The sequence below is a fragment of the Odocoileus virginianus genome, chromosome X (genome assembly GCF_023699985.2).
Source record: "Odocoileus virginianus isolate 20LAN1187 ecotype Illinois chromosome X, Ovbor_1.2, whole genome shotgun sequence".
NCBI lineage: Eukaryota > Metazoa > Chordata > Mammalia > Artiodactyla > Cervidae > Odocoileus > Odocoileus virginianus.
Window position 1 is genome coordinate 37,382,040 of NC_069708.1, and position 26,101 is coordinate 37,408,140.

Consider the following 26,101-nt stretch of genomic DNA (forward strand, 5'->3'; position numbering starts at 1 on the left):
TTCCTGGCAATCTCTGGATTCTAATTTTGTAGTTCATTTATAGTAATATATCTATATTCTTTCACATACAGATTTTCTGACTTGCTAATTTGAGGAAGCTATCAGTTAAAATGCTAATAATTATCTGTTTCTTTAAATTTAGTAAATGCATGTAAATCCGTGGCTGATTCATGTCAATGTATGGCAAAAACCACTACAATATTGTAAAGTAATTAGCCTCCAACTAATAAAAATAAATGGAATAAATAAATAAATAAATTTAGTAAATGATGTGGTTATGAATTGCACTTGATGTCTTTTGGGGCCATTTTATCTTCCTATTCCACATTTATACCAATTCCTTAATAAAATATAGATTAATACGATTTTCTTAATTGTTAAGTTTCAGAATATTTGAAATGTTTTTGGCTATAGATGCATATCTTTAATTTTGAGTTGTGGTCTTGGTTTAAATAATTTATATAGCCCATCTCTGACTAATACAACTCAGCAGCATAGACTTTTCCCTGAAACCTTTTAAGTACTTTTTTCTAACCTCTTTCAGATAAAGTCATAGCACACAGAATCAAGAATCTGAATTAGACTCAGAATAACATTATATTAATATAGGTTCAGTATAGTGGATTGCAGGAGCATAAAACATTGATTGATGAAGCAAAATTACATGCTATTTGCAGTTGTAAGAATTACTGGGTTGTAATTTCATCCTGTAGGACATGTGTGTGAAGACATTACCCAGTCACTCAAATTCATTCTGGTCTCTCACCTCTCTGATTACCAAATGCCTACCATGATCCTTATTCATTTCACTTATGAGCATTTTTCTTTTAGTGTGGTATGCATTTTATTAATATCTTATGTGTTTTTGTTTAGTTGCCAAAAAAGTTGTTATTTAAATACAGGGATTGTGTTCTGTTTCTTCTTTTGCTTCACAATTTTTAACAACTTGTGTATATTGAAAGCATTCATTAAATCTTTGGTGAACAATGAATGAGTGAAATTCAGGAATGATGAGTTGTACAGACAGAATATGCTCATTACAAAAATTCACAGCTGTGGATAGCTGGCTGCACTTAGATTACTCTGAGATTGTGGTCAGCTGTCTCTTATATCTTCGAGCATGCTATTTTAGAAGATAGTTTTGGGGTCTCATAAAAGCTATTCACAAATCTTAGGCCATATCAATTACTAAGAAAACTAGACCAATATGTTCGTTAAGAGCATGGAATCTAGATTTTATGTTATTATGTTTAAATACTGACTCAGTCACTTACAGGCTTATGCATTCTTAAATAAGTGATTTAACTCTCTTTGAGTTAGTTTTTACATCTATAAAATGGGGAGAATGAAAGTTCCTTTGTCACAGAGTTGTTTCGAGAATTGAGTTAATATATGAAGTATGCTTAGAATAGTGGCAAATATTAGTTGTTATTGTGACAGAAGGTCTTGTAGTTTCTTATGCTAAAAAATTCTCCATTTTTATTTATAAGTAAAACATACAGACTAATCTTGATAGCTTATGTCAATCCCCATAAATATAAAATGGGTTTATGGCTATATTATGACTATATTAATTACTCATACATTGGCAAGTTAAATTTAAATTTCATACAAGCAGATGCATGAACATATTCACACACACAATATTTAAGAGTTTTACTGTGACCTAATTTGTAAATCAATACTATTTATAGTAAATTCTGATGAGACAAAGTGCCATGGGATAAGAAGGGCTAATCTGGGTAGGGGTGGGTGTGTATGTTGTATAAATCAGCTTGAACGTCACAAATGTTCAAATTGATAACTTAATATTCAATAATAAATTCCATCCTTGGCAATGATTTGAATATCACCACTATGTCTGTGATAATGGATATAAAAATACAGATTGTTTTAAAACCCCCAAAATTGTGAGACAGATATTGGGAATGAGTTTTCTGCTTTTAATCTTTGGTCTCATTTTTAAGGTACCTGCCAACTTACTATAGAATTTTAATCAATTCTTAAGTTTCCTAAATATCTCCTTGGATGTCTGCAATGGGTTTTATGCATCATGGGATTTAGTCTCTTTAGCCTTCGTGGTTCTTTAAGTAAATTACCGTGTCTCTGATTAGCAAGGTTTCCAATGCTTATAGCCTGACATATGTTTATCAAACAAACTTGTTATTGTGTCATTAATAGCTCAAAGTATCACATGTATAAATGAAGGCAAAATGATATGTATGGACTTCATCCAAAATCCAGTGATCCAAAGATGCAGGCTATTGACTGGTAAAACTATGGAACTTGTTTGAAGTCCATATCTATAATCTAGTCCATATCTTTCCTAAGTAATTTTTTTTAAGATTGTTTAATTTATTTTTAAAAATTTGAATTAGGGGTATAACCAATTAACAAACAATGTTGTGATAATTTCAGGTGAGCAGCAAAGGGACTCAGCCATACATATATATGTATCCATTCTCCCTCAAACTCCCATCCCATCCAAGGATGCAGGAATTTTTCAATCAATGTGGAATACAACATCACAAATTGAAGAATAAAAAAAATATGATCATCCCCGTAGATGCAAAAAAAAGTTTTTGATAAAATTCTGCACCCATTTATTATTAAAGGAAAAAAGCTCTCCAGAAAGTGGGCACAGAAGTAATATGTATGTGTGCATGTTAATTCGCTTCAGTTGTGTCAGACTCGGACCCTATGGACTTAGCTTGCCAGTCTCCTCTGTCCATGGGATTCTACAGGCAGGAATACTGGAGTGGGTTGCCACATCCTCCTCCACGGGATCTTCTCAACTCAAGAATGGAACCCAGGTCTCTTAATGTCTCTTGCATTGGTAGGCAGGTTCTTTACCACTAGCACCACCTGGGAAGCCCAAAGGGAACATGCATCAACATAATAAAGGCTGTATAAGATAAACCTACAGCTAGCATATAAATACGTTTTAATGAAAGCATTTGAAAAAGCAAAGGCAAAGTAACCTGGTAGAGATAGCTGATATTTATTTTATCAGATCAGTCATCTACAGAAAGCAGGTTATTTTATTAACTTTGTTTATATCACAATTTCTTAATTTATTTCTACAGACTTATTGACAGTATATTATATTCTAGTGCAAATATCTGCTGCAGTTCATAAAATGGAATGTGGAATGTAGTACATATGAAATATTCAGAGCAATATAATTACTATCATACATATATGAGAAGTAAGGAAAGCTAAAATTCTCCCTGACAAGTCATCCAACTTTCAAATGTAGTTAGAAGTTCCAAGTATGAGCACCATCCACAAAAGTGTTTATCTAATTCTATTGAACATAACTATGTATAATTTTCCCCTAGACAATTCCTGATATTAAAACTGACCCATACATAATTCAATTAATCTTTTTATCATATTCACTCTAATGAAATTAGTTCACCAAAATCTATAAATTAATAGGAAGATTACTTTGAAATATTTAGCTTTCAAATTTCTTTTGACATGGTTACACAACTTCCTCTTCATATTTCTAATTTACTAATCAAACACTTATTTCTCTTCCTTTAATGTAAGGAAATAATGAACTTGAAAAATAACCTTAGAGTTAGAAATACACTCAAGTTTAGGTAGATAGTTTGGAAATGTCTGAATAATATTTCTGGTTATTTTCTACATTGGGGCAGAGAATTTTTCTCTATCATGAAGCTCCGAGTGGGGGAAATGGGAATTCTGAATAAATATCTACACTGATGGAAGTTGGGTTATTCTAAGTGAATAACTTCACTTCTTTAAATTTAAAATACAATAAGAAACCTTACTAATTTATTTTATTTTATTTTTATTTATTTATTTTTTTAGAAACCTTACTAATTTATGAGTAATCAAGGGTAAGGCCTGTCTGAATATGTAGCAGTAGAGAATTATAAACATTTAAAATAAATGTAGTTGTAAACCTTTAAAGAGCAGATTGTAAGGAGAATGAAACTAACAAAGTAAGTTAATCGAGGTTGTTTGTCTGTGTGTGTATGTGCACACGATCTCAGTTATGTCTGACTCTTTGGGACCCCATGGACTGTAGCCCATTAGGCTCCTCTGTCCATGAAATTTTCCAGGAAGGAATACTGCATCAGGTTGCAGTTTCCTTCTCCAATAGACTCAGGAATTGAACCCATGTCTCTTGTGTCTCCTGCATTGGTAGGCCAGTTCTTTACCAGCTGAGTCACCAGGGAAGCCTAGTTACTAGTAGATCTTGTTTTAATAGATAGATAAGAATTCAAACATTATTTAATTATCATATCAGCATAATTAAATATATATGTGCATTTGACAAGTTGTAAAAAGCAGTTTAAATATTCCTCATGAAATCTTACTTACATTATCTTAGTTAACAGATTTTCTAAAGATATTGTAAAGGTAATCATTCCCCTGACTTAATGATTTTTTAAAATACAAAGAAGTGGAATCTGTATTAATTAACTTATACTGTTATGTCCCAGAGTATGAATTAGCCATACTCACTATAGCTCAGTTGGTAAAGAATCTGCCTGCAGTGCAGGAGATGGGTTCAGTTCCTGTGTTGAAAAGATCCTCTGGAGAAGGAAATGGAAACCCACTCCAGTATTCTTACCTGGAGAATCCCATGAACAATGAGCCTGGCAGGCTATGGTCCATGGGATCACAAGAGTTGGACACAACTTAGTGACTAAACCACCAGTATCATAGGAAAGCCCAATATCAAATTTCAAGAAAATTATAAGTTTATTTTATTTTTACAGTTTCCACTTAACTACTATTATTAGTATGAATAACCAAAGGTGAATGATAATTTCATAATTTATTTATAGTCTTTTGATGATTTAGTTACTCATAGCTCAGCAACCTTTAATGTCAGTTATATTAATTTATTTTCTCCATCATATAAATACACTGTATTATGTTTTTATGGTTCCTCTAGTTTCTCTCTAAATAGATCTGAATACATGTGGAAGAAGCAGTTCACTAAAACATATATGTGAGAAGTGTGGATTTTTATATATTGAATATAGTTTTGAAGCACTTTATCGAAGAGTTTGCACCCTCCCAAAATAGTTCACATATATTTAACTATGTAGATTTGTTGTTGATAAAATTCCTAATATCAAAGCACTCACAAATAAAAAACTGTATTTTATCTCACTTCACTTAAGTCCTTTTTAGGTATTATTATAACAGATTCTAAATATGTTTTAGTTATCCTCTCTGACTGCTCATGTATATTTAAATATACAAGATATACAAGATACAAATAGGATCTCTTTAGTGAGTTAAATTTTTCACTGAAGTATTTTTGTAAAGACCTATAAAAATTGTCCTTCCTAAGCCTTTCTCACTAAAGATGCTAAATTTAAGATGAAGTGGTGAAATACAGGGTGGAAACAGCTCTTTGATAATGACAAAAGAGCCACAAGCAAGTCTATTCCAATAGAATTGTGTGGTTACCTTTACAAGGATGTATAGCCTCTGTTTTCCTGACATCTCCTTAACTCTTTTGTGTCTTTTTCAGAGTTGATTATAGTTTTCGTGTATATGGAGAAAATTTTGAAAGAGCAGAAATAAATGACGAGAAGCTACTTAACATCACCCAGCAAAACTTAATAAACTTGGCATAATCCGAACTGCCCACCAGGATATCATATTAAAAGCAGTCACTAATATCTATAAAAAAGTGAGTATAACTGTGTACTATATTGCCTGTTTTTCTAGCTCAAAAAAATAATAATAATAATTAAAGGGAAAAGTGTGCTACATGATCTAAAGTAAAATGCAGCTTATTGCCTTTTCAGTTCAAAGGTTATTTTGACTGATATGGTCTCTAATTACTCTGCTTAAGAATTCTGTGTGCCCCTATATTTGAATCATGGCACTGTCTGAAGTGGTTGATATTCCTTACTCTGCCTTGAAGATGTACCCCATAATTCTTGGGAAAACTCAAGGATAATCTTCATAAAGTTACTTTCTCCTAGAAATGAATGTCAGAGGTGGAAGTTCTTGAAAATTATTAATAGCTCAAAAATCCTCTAAGATCAAAGGATTTAGAAGAAAGCTACATCTACTGAGCCTCTAAATGAATCAAAGAACAATGAGGGAGTTATCAAGGCCAGATCCAGTATTCCGAACAGCTGATTTGCACCTAGAAATAGAATTGCCATTTTACATAAGAGTCAAGTCAACCAAAAACCAAATAATAACTACAAATGACAAACTTATGACTATTTAAGAAACATAAAGAGAGCTTGGAGTTTTTCATTATTTCAGTGTTATGAACATGCTAAAATCCAACCATCCATTCAACAAATATTTATTGAAAACTTTACTTGGGTAACTCAAGCTCTGTTAAATGCTTAATTGTGTCTAGTGTGTTTTATTTGATAGTCTTAAACTTTTATTTCTAAGATATTTAAAAATATTCTAATATGTCATGTCTCTTTTGAATAAATTTTATCCTTCCACTTTATCTGTAAGCACAGTATATACTCCTTTTAAAAAATAAAATCTCTTTGTATCTTTCCCTTCATATTCCAGTTAAACTTTACGAGACTTTAACAATAAGTATATTTGATTATACTTTGTATCCTATTAAGTTAGGTATTCACCTGAAACTATTAACTAACAAACACCATGAGAATTCTTACATACTGCCTGAAATGGTGTCCATCCTAAAAAGGCTCAGTTTTACCAATTGTTTAGACTGTTTAAACACCAATTAATTTCTGTATGGAACACTTATACTAGAGACTAGTAATCATATCAAGAGTTCAAGTAGTTTTTCCCTACAGTGTAGAACACCATTTTAAAATATTTAATGAGGGAAAAACTTTCACAGTACCAATTTCTTCTTGTTAGACAGCCATTCTCTAAAATAATCTTGGCATCAAAATTCAGTTCTTCCTTGTTCTCAGAAAATCCCATAAGTTAATTTTTGTGATTGTGCTACCATATTACCCATCACCAGCGACGTGTTTCTTCTTCTTCTTTTTTTTTTTTTAATTGAAGTATAGTTGAGGTTTCCTCGGTGGCTCAGTGGTAAAGAGCCCGCCTGCAAAGCAAGAACTACAGAAGATGTGGGTTCGATCACTGGGTCGGCAAGATCCCCTGGAGGAGGGCATGGCAACTCACTCTAGTATTCTTGCCTGGAGAATCCCATGGATAGAGGAGCCTGGTGGGCTACAGTCCATGGGGTCCCGAAGAGTCAGACATGACTGAGCGACTGAGCATGCATGTATAGTTGTTTACATTGTTGTGTTAGTTTCTGCTGTACAATGAAGTGAATCAGCTATGTGAATACATATATCCCTTTCCTTTTGTACCCCCTCTCCCAATTCCACTTATCTAGGTCACCATGGAGCACCAAACTGAACTCCCTGTGCTATACAGCATGTTCAACCACCTATATGTTTTACACATAGCAATGCCCAAATATCAATCCCAAACTCCTATTTCATTCCACACTACCTATCCCCCACCCATATCCACACATCCATTCTCTACATGTGTGGCTCTTCCTGCCCTAGAAATAGGTTCATCTGTGTTATTTTTCTAGATTCCACATATATGCAGTAATATATGATACTTGTTTTTCTCTTTCTGACTTACTTCACTCTGTGTAACAGACACTTAAGTCCATCCATGTCTCTGCCAGTGACTCAGTATCATTCTTTATTATGGCTGAGTAATATTTTGCTGTATATATGTACCACATCTTTACTCTGTAGGTGGATATTTAGGTTGCTTCCATGTTCTGGCTTTTGAAAATAGTATTGCAATGAACACTAGGGTGCATGTGTCTTTTATAATTATGGTCACAGGAGGTATGCTCAGTAGTGGAATTGCTGGGTCATAAGGCAGTTCTATATTTAGTTTTTAAAGAAACTTCCATACTGTTCTTCATGGTGACTGTGTCAGTTTACATTCCCATCAATAGTGACAGAGGGTGCCCTTCTGTTCACACTCTCTCCAGGATTTATTGTCTGTAGATTTTTGGATGATGACCATTCTGACCAGTGTGAGGTGACACTTCATTGTAGTTTGATCAGCATTTCTCTAATAATTAATGATAGTGAGCATCATTTCATTTGGCTTTTGGCCACTAGTATGTCTTGTTTGGGGAAATATCTATTTAGGTTTTCACCCAGGCTTTGGTTGTTTTTTTTTTTTTTTGATATTGAATTTCATGAGCTATTTGTATATTTAGAAATTAATCCTTTGTTAGTTGCTTCATTTACAGATATTTCCCCCAATTCTGATGGTTGTCTTTTCATGTCCTTTATGATTTTCTTTGCTGTGTAAAAACTTTTAATTTTAACTAGATCACATTTGTATATTTTGTTTTTATTTTCCTTACTCTAGGTGGGGGATCAAAAAAGATCTTGCTGTGATGTATGGCAAAGAGTGTTCTTCCTTGCTTCCTCTAAGAGTTTCACAGTGTCTGTACATTTAGGTGCTTAATCCATTTTGAGTTTATGTTTGTGTATGGTGTTAGTGAATGTTCAAATTTCATTCTTTTAAATGTAGCTGTACAGTTTTCTCAAGCATCATTAATTGAAGAGACTGTCTTTTCTCTATTGTATATTCTTGCCTCCTTTGTCATAAATTAGGTGATCTCTGTGCTCTCTATCTTATTCTATTGATCTATATTTCTGTTTTTGTGCCAGTACCATGCTGTTTTTATGACTGTAGCTTTTTAGTACAGACTGAAGTCAGGGAGCCTAATTCCTGTATGTCCATTTTTCTTTCTCAAGATTACTTTGGCTATTCTGGGACTTTTGTATTTCCATGTGAATTATAATATTTTTTCTTTTAATTCTGTTAAAAATGTTATTGGTAATTTGATAGTGATTAGAATGAATAGGTAGATTGCTTTCAGTAGTATAGTCATTTTCACAATATTGATTCTTCCTATCAAAGAACATGGTATATCTCTCCATCTATGTCATATTTGGTTTCTTTCATTGGTGTCATAGTGAGTACAGGTTTTTACCTCCTTAGATAGTTTTATCCCTAGGTATTTTCTTTCTTTTTTCTTTTTTTTTTGCAATGGCAAATGGGATTTATTTATTAATCTCTTTTTGATACTTCTTTGTTACTGTATAAGAATGCAAGAGATTTCTGTGTATTGACTTTGTATCCTGAAACTTTACTAAATTCATTGATGAGCTCTAGTAGTCTTGTGGTAGTGTTTGACAGTAGCAAAATAATAATGGGTGATTTTCACACCCTGCTTACACATTTGGAAAGATCATCCAGACAGAAAATAAATAAGAAAGCAAAAACTTTAAATGACACAATAGACCAGACAGACTTAATTGATATTTATAAGACATTCTATCCAAAAGCAGCAGAATACATTTTCTGCTCAAGTGCACCCAGAATATTCTTCATAATATATCACATCTTAGGTCACAAATCAAACCTTGGTAAATTTAAGAATATGGAAGTCATATCAAGCATCTTTTCCAACTATAGAACTTTGAAATTAGGAATCTATTGCGGCAAAATAACTATACAAAGCACAAACACATGTAGACTAAACAATATGCTGCTAAATAACAAAGAGATAACTGAAAAATCAAAGAAAGAATTAAATAATACATAAAAACAAGCAACAAAGAAAACATAAGGACCCAAAACCTGTAGGATGCAGCAAAACAGTCCTATGAGGGAAATTCATAGCAATTTAGTCCCACCTCAAGAAATAAAAATCTCAAATAAGCAACTTATCTTTATAACTAAATCAATTAGATAAATAAGGACAAACAAAGTCTGAAGTTAGTAGAAGAATGAAATCATAAAAATCACAGCAGAAATAAATGATATATAAATGAAGGAAAAAGTAGCAAAGATTAATGAAACTAAAAGCTTCTTCTTTGAGAAGATAAACAAAATTGATAAACCCTTAGCCAAACTAATCAACAAAAAAGGAGAGAGTTGAAATGAATCAGCCATGGATTTACATGTATTCCCCATCCCAGTCCCCCCTCCCACCTCCCTCTCCACCCGATCCTTCTGGAGATTCATTTCAATGTATGACAAAAACTACTGTAATGATGTAAAGTAATTAGCCTATAAAAAAAAATCGGAAAAAAAAATAAATAAAAAAATAAAAATAAAATAAAAAAAATAAAAAAAAATAAAAATAATAAAATTACTTTTTGTTTTAAAAAAAAAAGAGAGAGTTCAATAAAGTTAGAAATGAAAAATGAGAAATTACAACTGATATGGCAGAAAAACAAAGGATCATGATACTACTACAAGCAACTGTATGTGGAAAAAAAAAAGTAATCCTGGAAGAAATGGGCACATTTTTAGACAGGTACAGCCTTCCCATGTTGAACCAGGAACAGAAAATATAAATAGACCAATCACAAGTAATAAAATTGTCACTGCAACTTAAAATCTTCCAACAAACAAGCCTCCACGACCATATGGCTTCCCAGGTGAATTCTATCAAACATTTAGAGAAGAGCCAAAACCCATACTTCACAAACATTTGCAAAAACTTGCAGAGGAAGGAATGCTTCCAAAGCCCATTCTACAAGGGTATCTTCACCCTGATAACAAAACCAGATAATGATGTCACACACACACAATTGTAAACCAATGTAAAGAGCTGACTCATTGGAAAAAACGTTGATGCTGGGAAAGATTGAAGGAAAAAGGAGAAGAGAGCCACAGAGGATGACATGGTTAGATAGCATTACTGACTCAATGGACATGAGTTTGAACAAACTCTAGGAGATGTTGAAGGACAGGGGAGACTGGTATGCTGCAGTCCATGGGGTCACAAAGAGTCAGACACAACCTAGTGACTAAATAATAACAACATCACTTATGAACATTGACATAAAAGTCCTCAACAAAATACTAACAAACAGAGTCTAATACACATTAGAAGGATCATACAACATTATCAAGTTGGATTTATCCCAGCAATGCAAAGATTCTTCAATATGTGCAAATCAATCAGTGTGATACACCATATTAACAACTTAAAGAATAAAAGCCACATGACCATCTCAATAGATGTAGAGAAAGCTTTTGACAAAACCCAACAGTATTTATGATAAAAATGCTCCTGAAAATGAGCATAAAGGTAATCTACCTCAACATGATCAAGGCCATATATGATATACCCAATGTAAACATCATTCTCAATGGTGAAAACGTGAAAGCATTTCTTGTAAGATCAGGAATAATACAAGGATGTCCACTCTTGCCAGTTTTATTCAACATAGTATTGGAAATCCTTGCCATGGTAACCAAAGAAGAAAAAGAAAAGGCATTCAAATTAGATAAGAAGTAAAACTGTCAATGTTTGCAGATGACATGATACTATAAATAGAGAATTATAAAGATGCCCCTAGGAAACTACTAAAATTCATCACTAAGTTTGGTAAAGTTGCAGGATACAACATTAATGCACAGAAATCTCTTGTATTCCTATACACTAATAATGAAAGATCAGAAAGAGAAATTAAGGAACCAATCACATTTACTATTACAACAAAAATAATAAAATACATAGGAATAAACTTACCTAGGGATGCAAAAGATCTATACTCAACAGTGATGAAAGAAACTGAGATGACACACACAGGTGGAAAGATATACCATGTTCTTGGATTGAGAGAATCAATATTGTCAAAATGACCATACTGCCCAAGGCAATCTATAGATTCAATGCAATCTCTATCAAATTACCAATGGCAAAAGAATTTACCAATTCCATTCTTCATAACACAAAATTTTAAAATTTGTAAGTAGAAACAGAAGACCTCAAATAGCCAAAGCAAACTTGGGAAAGAAAAATGGAGCTAGAGGAATCAGGCTTCCTGACTTCAGACTATACTACAAAGCTACAGTCATCAAAACTATATGGTACTGTCACAAAAACATATATATATATAGATCAATGGAACAGGATAGAAATTCCAGAAATAAATAGATGCAGTTCTGATCAATTAATCTATAAGAAAGGAGACAAAGCTATACCATGAAGAAAAGACAGTATCTTCAATAAATGGTGGTGGGAAAACTGGACAGCTACATGTAAAAATCATGAAATTAAAATATTCTTTATCACAAAACACAAAAATAAACTCAACATTGATTAAAGACTTAAAAGTAAGATTAGATACTATAAAACTTGGAAGAAAACATAAGAACATGCTTTGACATAAGTTGTAGCATTATCTGTTTTAGTCAATCTCCTACAGTGATGGAAATAAATACAAAAATAAACAAATGGGACATACTTTGTTTTGCTATGCAAAAACTTTTGAGTATTTTTAAAATGGGACATAATTTCCTTTGCTATATGAAACCATAAACAAAACAAAAAGACAGCTGGTAGAATGAGAGAAATTATTTGCAAGCAGTGTGACTGACAAGGGATTAACAAGGGATTAATAAGGTATTAAGCTCCAAAATATACAAACATTTCATGCAGCTCTATGTAAAAAGAAATGCTATCATAAATGAGCAGACAGTGTAAATAGGTATTACTACAAAATAAATATTCAGATGGCCAAGAAGTACATGAAAATACACTCAGCATTGCTAATTATTAGAGAAATGCAAATCAAAACTACAAAGAGATATTTACTTACACCAATTACAATGGTCATCATCAAAAGTCTACAAATGCTGTAGAAGGTGTGGAGAAAAGGGAGCCCTCCAACAGTGTTGGTGGAATGTAAGTTGGGACAAACACTATGGAGGATGATATGGACATTTTTAAGAAATTAAAAAATAAAGTTACCATATGATTCAGCAATCCCACTCCTGGGTATATATCTGGGGAAAAACATAGTTGGAAAAAGTACCAGCAACCCAATAGTCATTTCAGTGCTGTTGACAATAACCAAGACATTGAAGCAACCTAAATGTTTATCAATTGTTTAATGGATGAAGGTGATATGGTACATATATAGAATGGAATATTACTCAGCCATTAAAGAGAATGAAATAATGCCATTTCCAGCAACATGGTGGAGCTGGAGATTATCATACTTAATGAAGTCAGTCAGACAGAGAAAGACAAATATATGATCTTGCTTTTATGCAGAATCTAAATAATATACAAACAAGCTTATTTACAAAGCAGAAACATAGTTACAGGATTTAAAGAATGAGCTTATGTTACCAAGAGTAAGGGTGGGAGGAGGGATAGAATGGGAGTTTGGGATTGACATGTACACACTACTATATTTAAAACAGATCACAAACAGGACCTAATGTATAGCACAGGGAACTCTACTCAATACTCTGTAGCAATATAAATGGGAAAATAATTTGAAAAAGAATAGATACATGTGTATAATTGAATCACTTTGCTGTACACCTGAAACTAAACGTTGTTAATCAACTATACTCCAATATAATGTAAAATTTTTGAAAAGAAGTGTAAATAAAAAAAGAAATAATGGTAAAAAAAATCAGATTTTTCCATGTACTCTGTAATCCAATTTTGTGGGACTCAAATATGTGAGAAATCAGGTTTCTCTAATCAAAATTTAAGAGAGCTAATTTTGAAAGCTAACAGCATATAAGGTGATAGTGAAAACCTTGGGAACTGTTGATGAAGAAGATCAGAAAGCTCAATTCAGAGATTTTGAGATAATAATCTTAATAAAATTGTTTGACTTTATGTAGCAAGGAATCATTTATAAACTACTATCCCAGATAATCAAGATAGTGTGATCGCTCACCTAGGGCCAGACATCCTGGAATGTGAAGTCAAGTGGGGCTTAGAAAGCATCATTACGAACAAAGCTAGTGGAGGTGATAGAATTCCAGTTGAGCTATTTTAAATCCTGAAAGATGATGCTGTGAATGTGCTGCACTTAATATGACAGCAAATTTGGAAAACTCAGTAGTGGCCACAGGACTGGAAAAGGTCAGTTTTCATTCCACTCCCAAAGAAAGGCAATGCCAAAGAATGCTCGAACTACCACGCACAATTGCACTCATCTCACATGCTAGTAAAGTAATGCTCAAAATTATCCAAGCCAGGCTTCAGCAATACATGAACCATGAACTTCCAGATGTTCAAGCTGGTTTTAGAAAAGGCAGGAACCAGAGATCAAATTCCAACATCCGCTGGATCATTGAAAAAGCAAGAGAGTTCCAGAAAAACATCTATTTCTGCTTTATTGACTATGCCAAAGCCTTTGACTGTGTGGACCACAATAAACTGTGGAAAATTCTGAAAGAGATGGGAATACCAGACCACCTGACCTGCCTCTTGAGAAACCTATATGCATGTCAGGAAGCAACAGTTAGAACTGGACATGGAATGACAGACTGGTTCCAAATAGGAAAAGGAGTACATCAAGGCTGTATATTGTTACCTGGCTTATTTAACTTATATACAGAGTACATCATGAGAAATGCTGGGCTGGAAGAAGCACAAGCTGGAATCAAGTTTGCTGGGAGAAATATCAATAACCTCAGATATGCAGATGATACCACCCTTATGTCAGAAAGTGAAGAGGAACTAAAAAGTCTCTTGATGAAATTTAAAGAGGAGAGTGAAAAAGTTGGCTTAAAGGTCAACATTCAGAAAACTAAAATTATGGCATCTGGTCCCATCACTTCATGGGAAGTAGATGGGGAAACAGTGGAAACAGTGTCAGACTTTATTTTTTGGGGCTCCAAAATCACTGCAGATTGTGATTGCAGCCATGAAATTAAAAGACTCTTACTCCTTGGTAGGAAAGCTATGACCAAACTAGATAGCACATTAAAAAGCAGAGACAGTACTTTGCCAACAAAGGTCCGTCTAGTCAAGGGTATGGTTTTTCCAGTGGTCATGTGTGGATGTGAGAGTTGGACTGTGAAGAAATATGAGCGCCGAAGAATTGATGCTTTTGAACTGTGGTGTTGAAGAAGACTCTTGAGAGTCCCTTGGGCTGCTATGAGATCCAACCAGTCCATCCTAAAAGAGATCAGTCCTGAGTGTTCGTTGGAACGACTGACACTGAAGCTGAAACTCCAGTACTTTGGCCACCTCATGTGAAGAGTTGACTCATTGGAAAAGACCCTGATGCTGGAAGGGATTGGGGGCAGGAAGAGAAGGGGATGACAGAGGATGAGGTGGCTGGATGGCATCACCGATTCAATGCACATGGATTTGAGTAAACTCCAGGAGTTGGTGATGGACAGGGAGGCCTGGCATGCTGCGATTCATGGGGTCGCAATGAGTTGGACATGGCTGAGCGACTGAACTGAACTGAGCTGATCCCATATCTCGGGAGCCTCAGTGGCTCAGTGAGATATAATCCACCTGCAGTGTAGGGGACGGTGGTTGAATCCCTGGGTTGGGAAGATCCCCTGGAGAAAGAAATGACAAAAAATATCCCCTTATTCTATTCTGGTTTTAACAGATTTGAGAGATAAGAGAATATTGGACATTCTAAAACACACACAAAAGTCAATATCTTTTTTTAAATGATGAAAAAAGTAAAAGTACTTCAGGGGTAGATGCTGTCAGGAACTGTGCGTTAGATCTCTGAAGAAGGAAATGACAATCCACTCCAGTATTCTTGTGTGGGTAATCTCATGGGCAGGGGAGCATGGCAGGCTATAGTCCATGCGGACTTAGCAACTAAACAAAAAACTACTTCAGGGATAGGTGCCATCATGCCCATTTTATAGATGAAAAAACTAAGGGTCCTAGAGTTTAATTATTTGCTCCATAATTCTCACTGAATAAATCATGGTGATGTATCTAGAATTCAGGTCTTCTGGCTTAGTATTCTTACCACCCAATCGAAGCAAAAGGCAAACAAAGAGTGAAGGGGAGTGAAGGACTGAATGAGAGGGATGAGAGGGATCAAGAGACACAACTATCAGAAGAACCAGGACATCACTAGAAGTTATGGAGATATACTAGGGAAGACTCTTGTGAGTCCTTTGGACTGCAAGGAGATCAAACCAGTCAATCCTAAAGGAAATAAGTCCTGAATATTCATTGGAAGGACTGATGCTGAAGCTGAAGCTCCAGCACTTTGGCCACCTGAGGTGATGAATGGACTCATTGGAAAAGATTCAGAAGCTGGGAAAAATTGAAGGCAGAAGCAGAAGGGGTGACAGAGGATGACATGGTTTGATGGCATCACCAACTCGATGGACATGAATTTGAGCAAGCTCTGGGAGTTGTTAATGGACAGGGAAGCCTGGTGTGCTGCAGTCCATGGGGTTGCAAAGAGTTGGACATGACTGAGAGACTAAACTTAACTGAACTGATGGAGATATATTTGAGGAGGAGATTGTCATCAGGGTTAAATGTTACAAAAGATGTAAAATTAACATTTATCACTAATTGTGAGCAGTATAGTTTGAGGCAAAATATTTTCTGACGTTAAAAATGATGTATGTTTGACAAGGAAATATAGGTCAACCAAATATAATAAACTTGTTTGTGTTACTTTTGTTTGAGCCTTCTTAAATATATCATTTGTTCATGGGCTGTTACTATCATCAAGTTTGCATATTTAAATTCAACCAAAGAAGTATTTGTATTTCATACTTACCTATATTAATCTTTTATTGGTTAATATAGTATTGTCCTGTATTGACTAAAAACCCCAGCAATCCCACTGCTAGGCATACACACTGAGGAAACCAAAATTGAAAGAGACATGTGTACACCAATGTTCATTGCAGCATTGTTTACAATAGCCAGGACATGGAGGCAACCTAGATAGGCATCAGCAGATGAATGGATAAGAAACCTGTGGTACACGTGCACAATGGAATATTACTCAGCTGTTAAAAAGAATGCATTTGAATCAGTTCTAATGAGGTGGATGAAACTGGAGCCTATTATACAGAGTGAAGTAAGCCAGAAAAACAAACAAACAAAAAAAATACCAATACAGTATATTCATGCATATATATGGAATTTAGAAAGATGATAATGATGATCCTATATGCGAGACAGCAAAAGAGACACAGAGATAAAGAACAGACTTTTGGACTCTGTGGGAGAAGGCCAGGGTGGGATGATCTGAAAGAATAGCATTGAATCATATATATTACCATATGTGGACTAGATCACCAGTCCAGGTTCAATGCATGAGACAGGGCACTCAGGGCCAGGTCACTGGGAGACCCCTGAGAGATGGGATGGGGAGGAAGGTGGGAGGAGGGTTCATGATGGGGGACACGTGTACACTCATGGCTGATTTGTGTTGATGTATGGCGAAAGCCACTACAATATTGTAAAGTAATTAGCCTCCAATTAAAATAAATAAATAAATTAAAAAAAAAAACACCTCAGTGCAACCAACTTTTATTTCCCTTGTGGAAGGTCCCTCCATTCTAGAAAGACAAAGGAGTACTTACTGGCAGATGCTGACATATAATCACAATTTTTTAAACTGTATAGCCTCATGCAGTCAGAAAATACTCACTGGATTTGTCATCAAAACATGAAGTTGGAAATCTGTCTTTAGTGGATTTTCCATTTTTGCTATTAAATCTTCTCTTTAATTACAAGAAACAATACTCGGAGAAAACAGTATTGAAGGAAACAGGAGATTTTTGATATTATGAATATTTCTAGCTATGTTCATACTCATTTGACAGTATATACACAGTAAATTAATTTGGATATACCTCAAAAGGTAACCATTGAGGTTTTATGCCAATTAATAAATGAAAATTTGGCTTCATAATTTGTTATGTGAAGATAATTACTAACATGTGTGTTAAGATGATATCATTATAAGTAGAATTTCAGCTCTGGAGCATCAAAGACTATATCCTTTAGAGGAGTAGGGAAGTTTCTTTTTCTGGAATGAAATAATAGGAATTACTTGGACTTCAACTCTCCATTTGTCCCTTTGATATCACAGATCACCATAATTAACTACCAGTGCCTTTTAGAGAGTTTGGAGAAACATTTTGAGGCTTCACAATTAATCATCTATTCTAGGAAAATTAGCAAAATAAAAGAAATAATTTTGCAAAATTTAAAAATAGAAGGAATGCTGATGGTCATTTCGCAGGGTCCAATTGTAATCCATTTTATTACATGAAAAAAATAATTTATGTGTTGTTTTTGGAATCTGTCCTCAAACCTAATTCATGCTTTCATCTGAGAGGGAATGCATTGCTCTATAATAAGAAACCTAAGTTTTGACTTCCTGTCTCCAGCTTTTCAGACAGTGGCACCAAGTGTGGGTCAGTAGTTTATTTTATGGGATATTTTCCAGTACTTGGCAAATTCTGATAAAGAAAAGCACTCTTTTTCCTTATTGCCACTATTGCTCACTTGTGTAAAACCTCATGTACTTTGGAATTGGGAATAGAGCAGTAGACATTCTGAAAGTTAATATTCATATATGACACTTCTTGAAATATTGACTAGAGAGATGTAATAAAAAATGATTACCTTTACTTCCATGGCGGAACTAATTCTTAAAGTATACTTTAAAAATTCCAGTGAAATCAGCCTGCCAAGCAGTGTTTTCATATCCTCAGGTACAGTTTCCTTTAGCCTTCCTTTTGCCTCTTAGTTCCATACCACTGTAACAAATGGTTGTAAATTATGAGAATGGAATGTGATTTAAATGATGATGAAGCAGATGGCTTACTCTTCAGCAGTTAGAAGGAAAGTTCAAGTAACTCATTTCTTAGCTTCAAGACAACTCATTCGTATTAATCTTACCTGCAGTGACCTTTTTGGGGGCTTATTTAATAATAAAATTTAAAAATCTTTGTCTCCCATCTGAAAACATAAACCTTTCTGACATGCACAAAATTTTTCATTAAAATGGTCTTTATTCTTTGTTTTTTTTCAAGTACAGTGAAGTTATATTTCAATAACTTTAAACAAATTAAATATGAAAGAAAAAAAATCAGTTAACTTATTTACTAAGTATCCCAGAACAATGTGTGTTAATGAATAGCAGCATTTGTGGAGCTTACATTATTAATGAAATATCCTTAAGTGTACTGGTAAAGAAAATACCTATATATGAAAATAATTGGGACTGTGTATGAATGTAAATTAGACATAGTTTTACTCTGCCTTCTGTGATACAATTGCTTTGGATAACTAATAGTATGTTCTAAAACATTATCACTTTGGTTATCTTCATTTCATTCATTATATTATAATTTTAGTGAAGTTGATCTAAACTGAGTACTCAAATACTTAAGCCTTTTCACCCAAAGATAAATGGATGAATCTCTGTTCTGTGAAGGGAGCCTATGCAACTAATTTTTGTATTTGTTAACTTTTACCATACCTGTTTTACTTGACCACCAATATATGTTTATTTATTTAGTTTGTTTCTATAACTTGGTTCTTTTCATATTTTTATTTTTTAAATTTATTTATTTTAATTGGAGGCTAATTACTTTAAAATATTGTAGTGGTTTTTGCCATATATTGATATGAATCAGCCATGAGTGTACATGTGTCCAGCATCCTGAACACCCCTTCCACCTCCATCCCCATCCCATCCCTCAGGGTCATCCCAGTGCACCAGCCCTGAGTGCCCTGTCTCATGCATCAAACCTGGACTGACAATCTGGTTCACATATGGTAATATACTTGTTTCAATGCTATTCTCTCAAATCAACCCACCCTCACCTTTTCCCACAGAGTGCAAAAGTCTGTTCTTTACCTCTGTGTCTCTTTTGCTGCCTCACATATAGGGACATTGTTACCACCTTTCTAAATTCCATATATATGTGTGAATATACCATATTGGTGTTTTTCTTTCTGACTTACTTCACTCACTATTATAATAGACTCCAGTTTCATCCACCTCATTAGAATTGATTCAAATGCATTCTTTTTAATAGCTGAGTAATATTCCATTGTGTATACGTACCACAGCCTTCTTATCCATTTGTCTGCTCATGGACATCTAGGTTACTTCCATGCCCTAGCTGTTGTAAACAATGATGAACATTGGGGTACAGGTGTCTCTTTCAATTCTGGTTTCCTCAGTGTGTATGCTCAGCAGTGGGATTGCTGGGTTGTATGGCAGTTCTATTTTCAGTTTTTTTTTTTTTTTTTTTTTTAAGAAATCTCCATACTGTTCTCCAAAGTGGCTGTACTAGTTTGCATTCCCACCAACAGTGTAAGATGGTTCCCTTTTCTCCGCACCCTCTCCAGCATTTATTGTTTGTAGACTTTTTGATAGCAACCATTCTGACCGGCGTGAGATGGTACCTCGTTGTGGTCTTAATTTGCATTTCTCTGATAATGAGTGATGCTGAACATCTTTTCATGTGTTTGATAGCCATCTCTATGTTTTCTTTGGAGAAATGTCTGTTTAGTTCTTTGGTCCATTTTTTTTTATTGTGTTGTTTATTTTTCTGGAATTAAGCTGCAAGAGCTGCTTGTATATTTTTGAGATTCTTTGTCAGTTGCTTCGTTTGCTATTATTTTCTCCAATTCTGAAGGCTGTCATTTCACCTTGTTTATAGTTTCCTTCGTTGTGCAAAAGCTTTTAAGTTTAATTAGGTCCCATTTGTTTATTTTTGCTTTTATTTCCATTACTCTGGGAGGTGGTTCATAGAGGATCCTGCTGTGATTTATGTTGGAGAGTGTTTTGCCTATGTTTACCTTTAGGAGTTTTATATTTTCTGGTCTTACATTTAGATCTCTAATCCATTTTGAGTTTATTTTTGTGTATGGTGTTAGAAAGTGCTTTAGTTTCATTCTTTTACAAGTGGTTGACCAGTTTATGTTTAAAATTGAAGTTCATTTTTCTCTATATTCTTCAACATACCAAGGGAACAATCTTAACTAATTATAAAGCTATACAACTCAAATAACTTTATATTTTTGGTCTTCTACAGTCTCATTTTTTCTCACCCTATCAGTAGAAAGTAAAGTTAAATATAAAGACTGAAGATGTGTAGTTTAAAAATTAGTACATGGTCAATTATTTCACTCTATGTCTGGCTCTATAGTGGCAGACTGCATGGTAAGCTGAAAGTTAGGGAAATTATGTTAACTATCTCAATAGGTGATTTAACAGTTACAAAGCCTACAGAGTAGGAAGTTCCTCAAGTCCATTCACAGTTAAATTCAAGAATTGGTAGCTGGTCAATTTTTATATTGACTTTGAGGTAAGTTACAGTTGTGATGGGGGATTTGAGCTATTTGGACAGCTGCTGGAAATGTCATTCTATTAATAGCAAGACATGTGTCTGACTATGACTACCATTCCCTTCCTTCATTACTACTTACTAACTATAAGATAATATGGTCACTCTCTCCTGTGGATACTGTGACTTTTAAACATTTCTTTCATAGTCAGAATTTGGACCAGAGAAAGAGTTCTTATCATGGTTTGCTTTTCTGAGAAATGAAATTCCCAAGAGTACAAGTCTCCAGACTCAGGTGAATTTTATCTCCGGTTATGGGAGTGGGAACTAAATACATATACATATTATTAATATTTCAGATGATGAATCAGTAAGCTTGAATGAGAGAGATGCCAGAAGCTTAAGAGATAGAACAGTTTGATCTTAAAAGCCTTATTTACAAAGTTTCACAAACATAAATATTTTATAAGATGTAGAAATGTTGCTTGCAAATAATTATAGTCAGGTTGATTTATAGATGATTAAATAGCAGTTCTAAAATAATATTATTTAATGCATTTAAGCAATTCCCACAGAAGTAAAACTGAAAATCACTATGCAGAAATTACTACTAACTCATCTTTGCTTTTTTAACAGCTTAACTTCTTTTTAAAATTTTGATTTTCTTTTCCTCTGCTGTATTTTCTTCATAAATTATTTTTCCCCTTTAGGACAAAGTTGAAGAGCAAACCATGCAAGGAGAAGATCAGGTAAGAAAATGATAGTAATAGCAACAACAAAATCTATTGAGATATGTTAAGTAAAAAATAATTTGTTGTAATGCTAAGAACTGAATATGATAAGATGGATATACTCACGTTTATAATTTTATAATTCAAAGTATAGTTACTAAACTGCTTTGGAATTGCTGCTATTAACAACTGCCTGTAATGTGGAACAAAACTGAGTCAAATGGGATCTTTTCTGTACATTAATTACCCAGCTGGAAACATCTGGATGGCTAATTGTTTGGCTTTGCATGGAGACTATTTAAGTTTGTTCTGTAAAAGTTTTAGCACCTCATCTCTTTTGGCTCTGGCATTTTAGATGTTCTGATAGTTGGAAACACTATCCTTTCTCTCCTGTACTGTTTAAGCTCTGTGTGTGTGTGTGTGTGAGAGAGAGAGAGAGAGAGAGAGAGAGAGAGAGAGAGAGAGAGAGATATGGTGTATGATGTCCAAGTTATCAGTGGACAGTTATAAGTTATTTTGTGTTTTTGCTAGTGTGTAAGAGCTATTAAACAGTAGGAATTTTTGTTTTTTCTCATTTTTCATAGGGGGTATACCTGTTTACCAGAGAGTTTCTAATGATCGATTTACCAGTGTACTAAAGATGTGTCTTACAAATGAGAAAAATTTGCAAGTGAATACACAGAGGGACTGTTAGAATATGGATATATTTCATCAAAGAGATACTGATTTATTAATTTTCAGTCACAGAGCATAACAGAAATAATTGTTACATATAGTTAGCCATGGCAGGTATGGAAAATGCACTGGGAGATTCATTTGTAAATTTCCTTGTATATATAAACTTAAATTGTTTATGTATGAGTTCACAGTTTATGGATGCTTTAAAAATATATTATCATCCAAGGTAGGATATACAAACACTCAATTAGAAAATTTGATAATCACTTATAAGAAGTGTATTAGATTGATATCTTGAACCCAGATTTGATTGTAAACAGTTTCTGTTTAGCTACTTTTGAGCATTGATATGAACTCTCTCTCCTGAGTTCTGAAGTTCTTAGATTCTTCTTGGTTTCCATATTTTCTGGTTTTAATCCTTTTCAACCTACTGTTGTAGTATATATCTTTGGTGTTTATAGTAGTCCTCAGTAGGAAGATACAAATATATTCTCAATTGTCTGTATTGTCGAATTGACAGTCCTCAAGTGAGATTTTATCAAAATACTATTGAGTTAATCTTATCTTGGGCCATCATGGGTGTATAGCAGCCTCAGAGAAATCATATGTCTAAATTATTCAGCAGAGTGGTTTCAAATTTAGACTCTAGAGTTGGGCTGCCTGGATTTACATTTCAGATAAAACTTACTGTGACCTTGTGTACTATACTCAACTACTCACAGCTTTCATTGATTTATCTCCAAAATGGAGATAATGCCAATGCTGAAAACTGTTGTAAATATTGTGAAAGGTAATTATCTTTAGTGTTTTTGTATATAGTATTTGGTAAATATTAGCTACAAATGCTATATCTCTTCCTCCTCCTCTTTCTCTTATATCCACTCCTCTTCCAACTAATTCATATCCTCCTCATTGCTCCTTCTATTGTTGTTATTTGATAGCTGTATCGTGGTTTCCTGGGGCTTTCCAGGTGGCACTAGTGGTAAAGAACCTAACTGCCAATGTGGGAGATGTAGGAGATGTAAGAGACACAGGTTCTATCCTTGAGTTGGAAAGATACCCTGGAGGAGGGCATAGCAACCTACTCCAGCACTCTTGCTTGGAGTCCATGCTCCATGGACAGAGGAGCATGACAGGCTACATTCCATAGCATCTCAAAGATTCGGAAATGACTGAAGTGGCTTAGCACACATGATGATTTCCTAGCTCTCTCCAAACCATACTGCATAGTTCAGCCAGAAAAATGTTTCCTCAACATTATCTTTAAATATTCCCTTGTGCAAAAAACTGATTAAAATCTACTATTAAAAGTCCCTTGTGAATATAATGCCTATCTGTAATGCCAGCTCTCCAGTTCATTTTTCAGTATTCCAAACTTTCCTAATTTATTTCAAGCAATTAAATCCTATTGATGTTGCAGGTGAAAAACAACAGGTGGTAATAATGGAAAGGAAAGGAGGCATCTTGGAAAATTATGATGGTGATAGTAAAAGCAATAATATTAACGGTTTTCACTTGTAAACTGCAAAACACTCATATATCAATAAATATATGTGTTGTGTTAGTTACCCAGTCATGTCCAACTCTTTGCAACCCTATGGACTGTAGCATGCCAGGCCTCCCTGTCCCTCACCATCTCTTGAATTTTGCCCAAGTTCGTGTCCATTGCATCAGTAGTGATGCCATCCAGCCATCTCATCCTCTGATGCTCAATCTTTCCCTGCATCAGGGACTTTTCCAATGAGTTGGCTGTTCAGATTAGGTGACCAAAATACTGGAGCTTCAGCATCAGTCCTTCTTATGAGTATTCAGGGTTGGCTTCCCTTAAGATTGACTGATTTGATCTCCTTCCTGTCCAAGGGACTCTCAGGAGTCTTCCCTAGCATCACAGTTTGAAGGCATCAATTCTCTGATGCTCTGCCTTCTTTGTAGTCCAGTTCTCTCAACTGTATGTGACCACTGGGAAGACCATAGCCTTGACTATGCTGACCTTTGTCACCAGAATAATGTCTATGCTTTTCAACACATTGTCTAGGTTTGTCATAGCTTTCCTGCTGAGAAGCAGTCATCTTCTGATTTCATGGCTGGAGTCACCTCCACAGTGATTTTAGAGCCCAAGAAGGAGAAATCTGTCACTACTTTCACCTTTTCCCCTTCTATTTGCCATAATTTAATGGGGCCAGATGCCATCTTTTTAGTTTAGGTTTTTCTTTAATTTAGTTTTAAGCCTCCTTTTTCACTCTCCTCCTTCACCTTCATCAAGAAGCTCTTTAGTTCCTCTTCATTTTCTGCCATTAGAGTGATATCATCCACATATCTGAGGTTGTTGATATTTCTCCCACCTATCTTAATTCCAGCCTGTAACTCATCTTATCCATCCTGGCATTTCTCATGATGTACTCAGTGAATCTGTTAAATAAACAGGGTGACAGCAGACAGGCTTGTCATACTCTTTTCTCAATCATGAACCAATCAGTTGTTCCAAACAGGGTTCTAACTGTTGCTTCTTGACCTGCATACAGGTTTCTCAGGAAACAGGTGAGATGGTCTGCTTTCCCATCTTTAAGAGCTTTCCACAGTTTGTTACAGTCCACATAGTCAAAGACTTTAGCATAGTTGATGAACCAGTGGTAGATGGTTTTTTTCTGGAATCCCCTTGCGTTCGGGTTCGTCTGGTTCCTCTGCCTTTTCTAAATCCAGCTTGGATGTCTGGAAGTTCTTGGTTTACATAATACTGAAGCCTGGCATGCAAGATTTTAAACATGACCTTACTAGCATGGGAGATGAGTGCAATGGTGTGATGGTTAGAACATTCTTTATTACTATCCTTCCTGGGAATTGGGATGAGGATTGATCTTTTCCAGTTCTGTGGCCACTGCTGGGTCTTCCAGATTTGCTGACATTGAATGCAACACTTCGGTGGCATCATCCTTTAGAATTTTGAATAGCTCTACTGGAATTCCAACACATCCACTAGTTTTATTAACAGCAGTGCTTCCTAAGGCCCACTTGACTTCATACTCCAGAATATATGGCTCTGGGTGACTGACCACACCATCATGGTTATCCTGTTCATCAAGATCTTTTTTGTACCATTCTTCCATGTATTCTTTCCACCATATTGTCTTTCCATCTCTTCTTGATCGCTTCAGCATTTACTAGATCTCTACCATTTCTGTCCTTTATTGTGCCCATCTTTGGGCAAAATGTTCCCTTGATGTTTACAGTTTTCCTGAAGAGATCTCTAGTCTTTTAACTTCTGTTGTTTTCTTCTAATTTTATGCACTGTTCATTGAAGAAGGCCTTCTTTTCTCTCCTTGCTATTCTTTGGAACTCTGCGTTTAGATGGATGTACCTTTTCTCCCTTTCTTTTCTCTTCTTTCTCCTGCTATTTGTAAAGCCTCATCAGATAACCACTTTGCCTTCTTGCTTTTTTTCTTCTTTGGGATGGTTTTGTTCACTGCCTCCTGTACAATATTATGGACCTCCATCCATAGTTCTTCAGGTGCACAGTTTACTAGATCTAATCCCTTTAAAAAAATATATGTATGTGTGTATGTATACTTTTAGATGTACAGAATGCTTTACAGATCCTT

General features: G+C 34.7%; 1 protein-coding gene across 1 annotated transcript in view; it reads left to right on the forward strand.

Moving 5' to 3' along the window:
* LOC110149659 (uncharacterized) overlaps nt 1-26,101 on the forward strand; it is a 366,055-nt gene that overhangs the window by 85,081 nt on the left and 254,873 nt on the right. Inside the window, exons 3-4 of the mRNA XM_070461789.1 lie at nt 5,525-5,686; nt 21,807-21,845. Of these exons, the coding sequence (XP_070317890.1) occupies nt 21,828-21,845 (18 nt within the window). The 5' untranslated portion in view covers nt 5,525-5,686; nt 21,807-21,827. The remainder of the gene's footprint in view (nt 1-5,524; nt 5,687-21,806; nt 21,846-26,101) is intronic.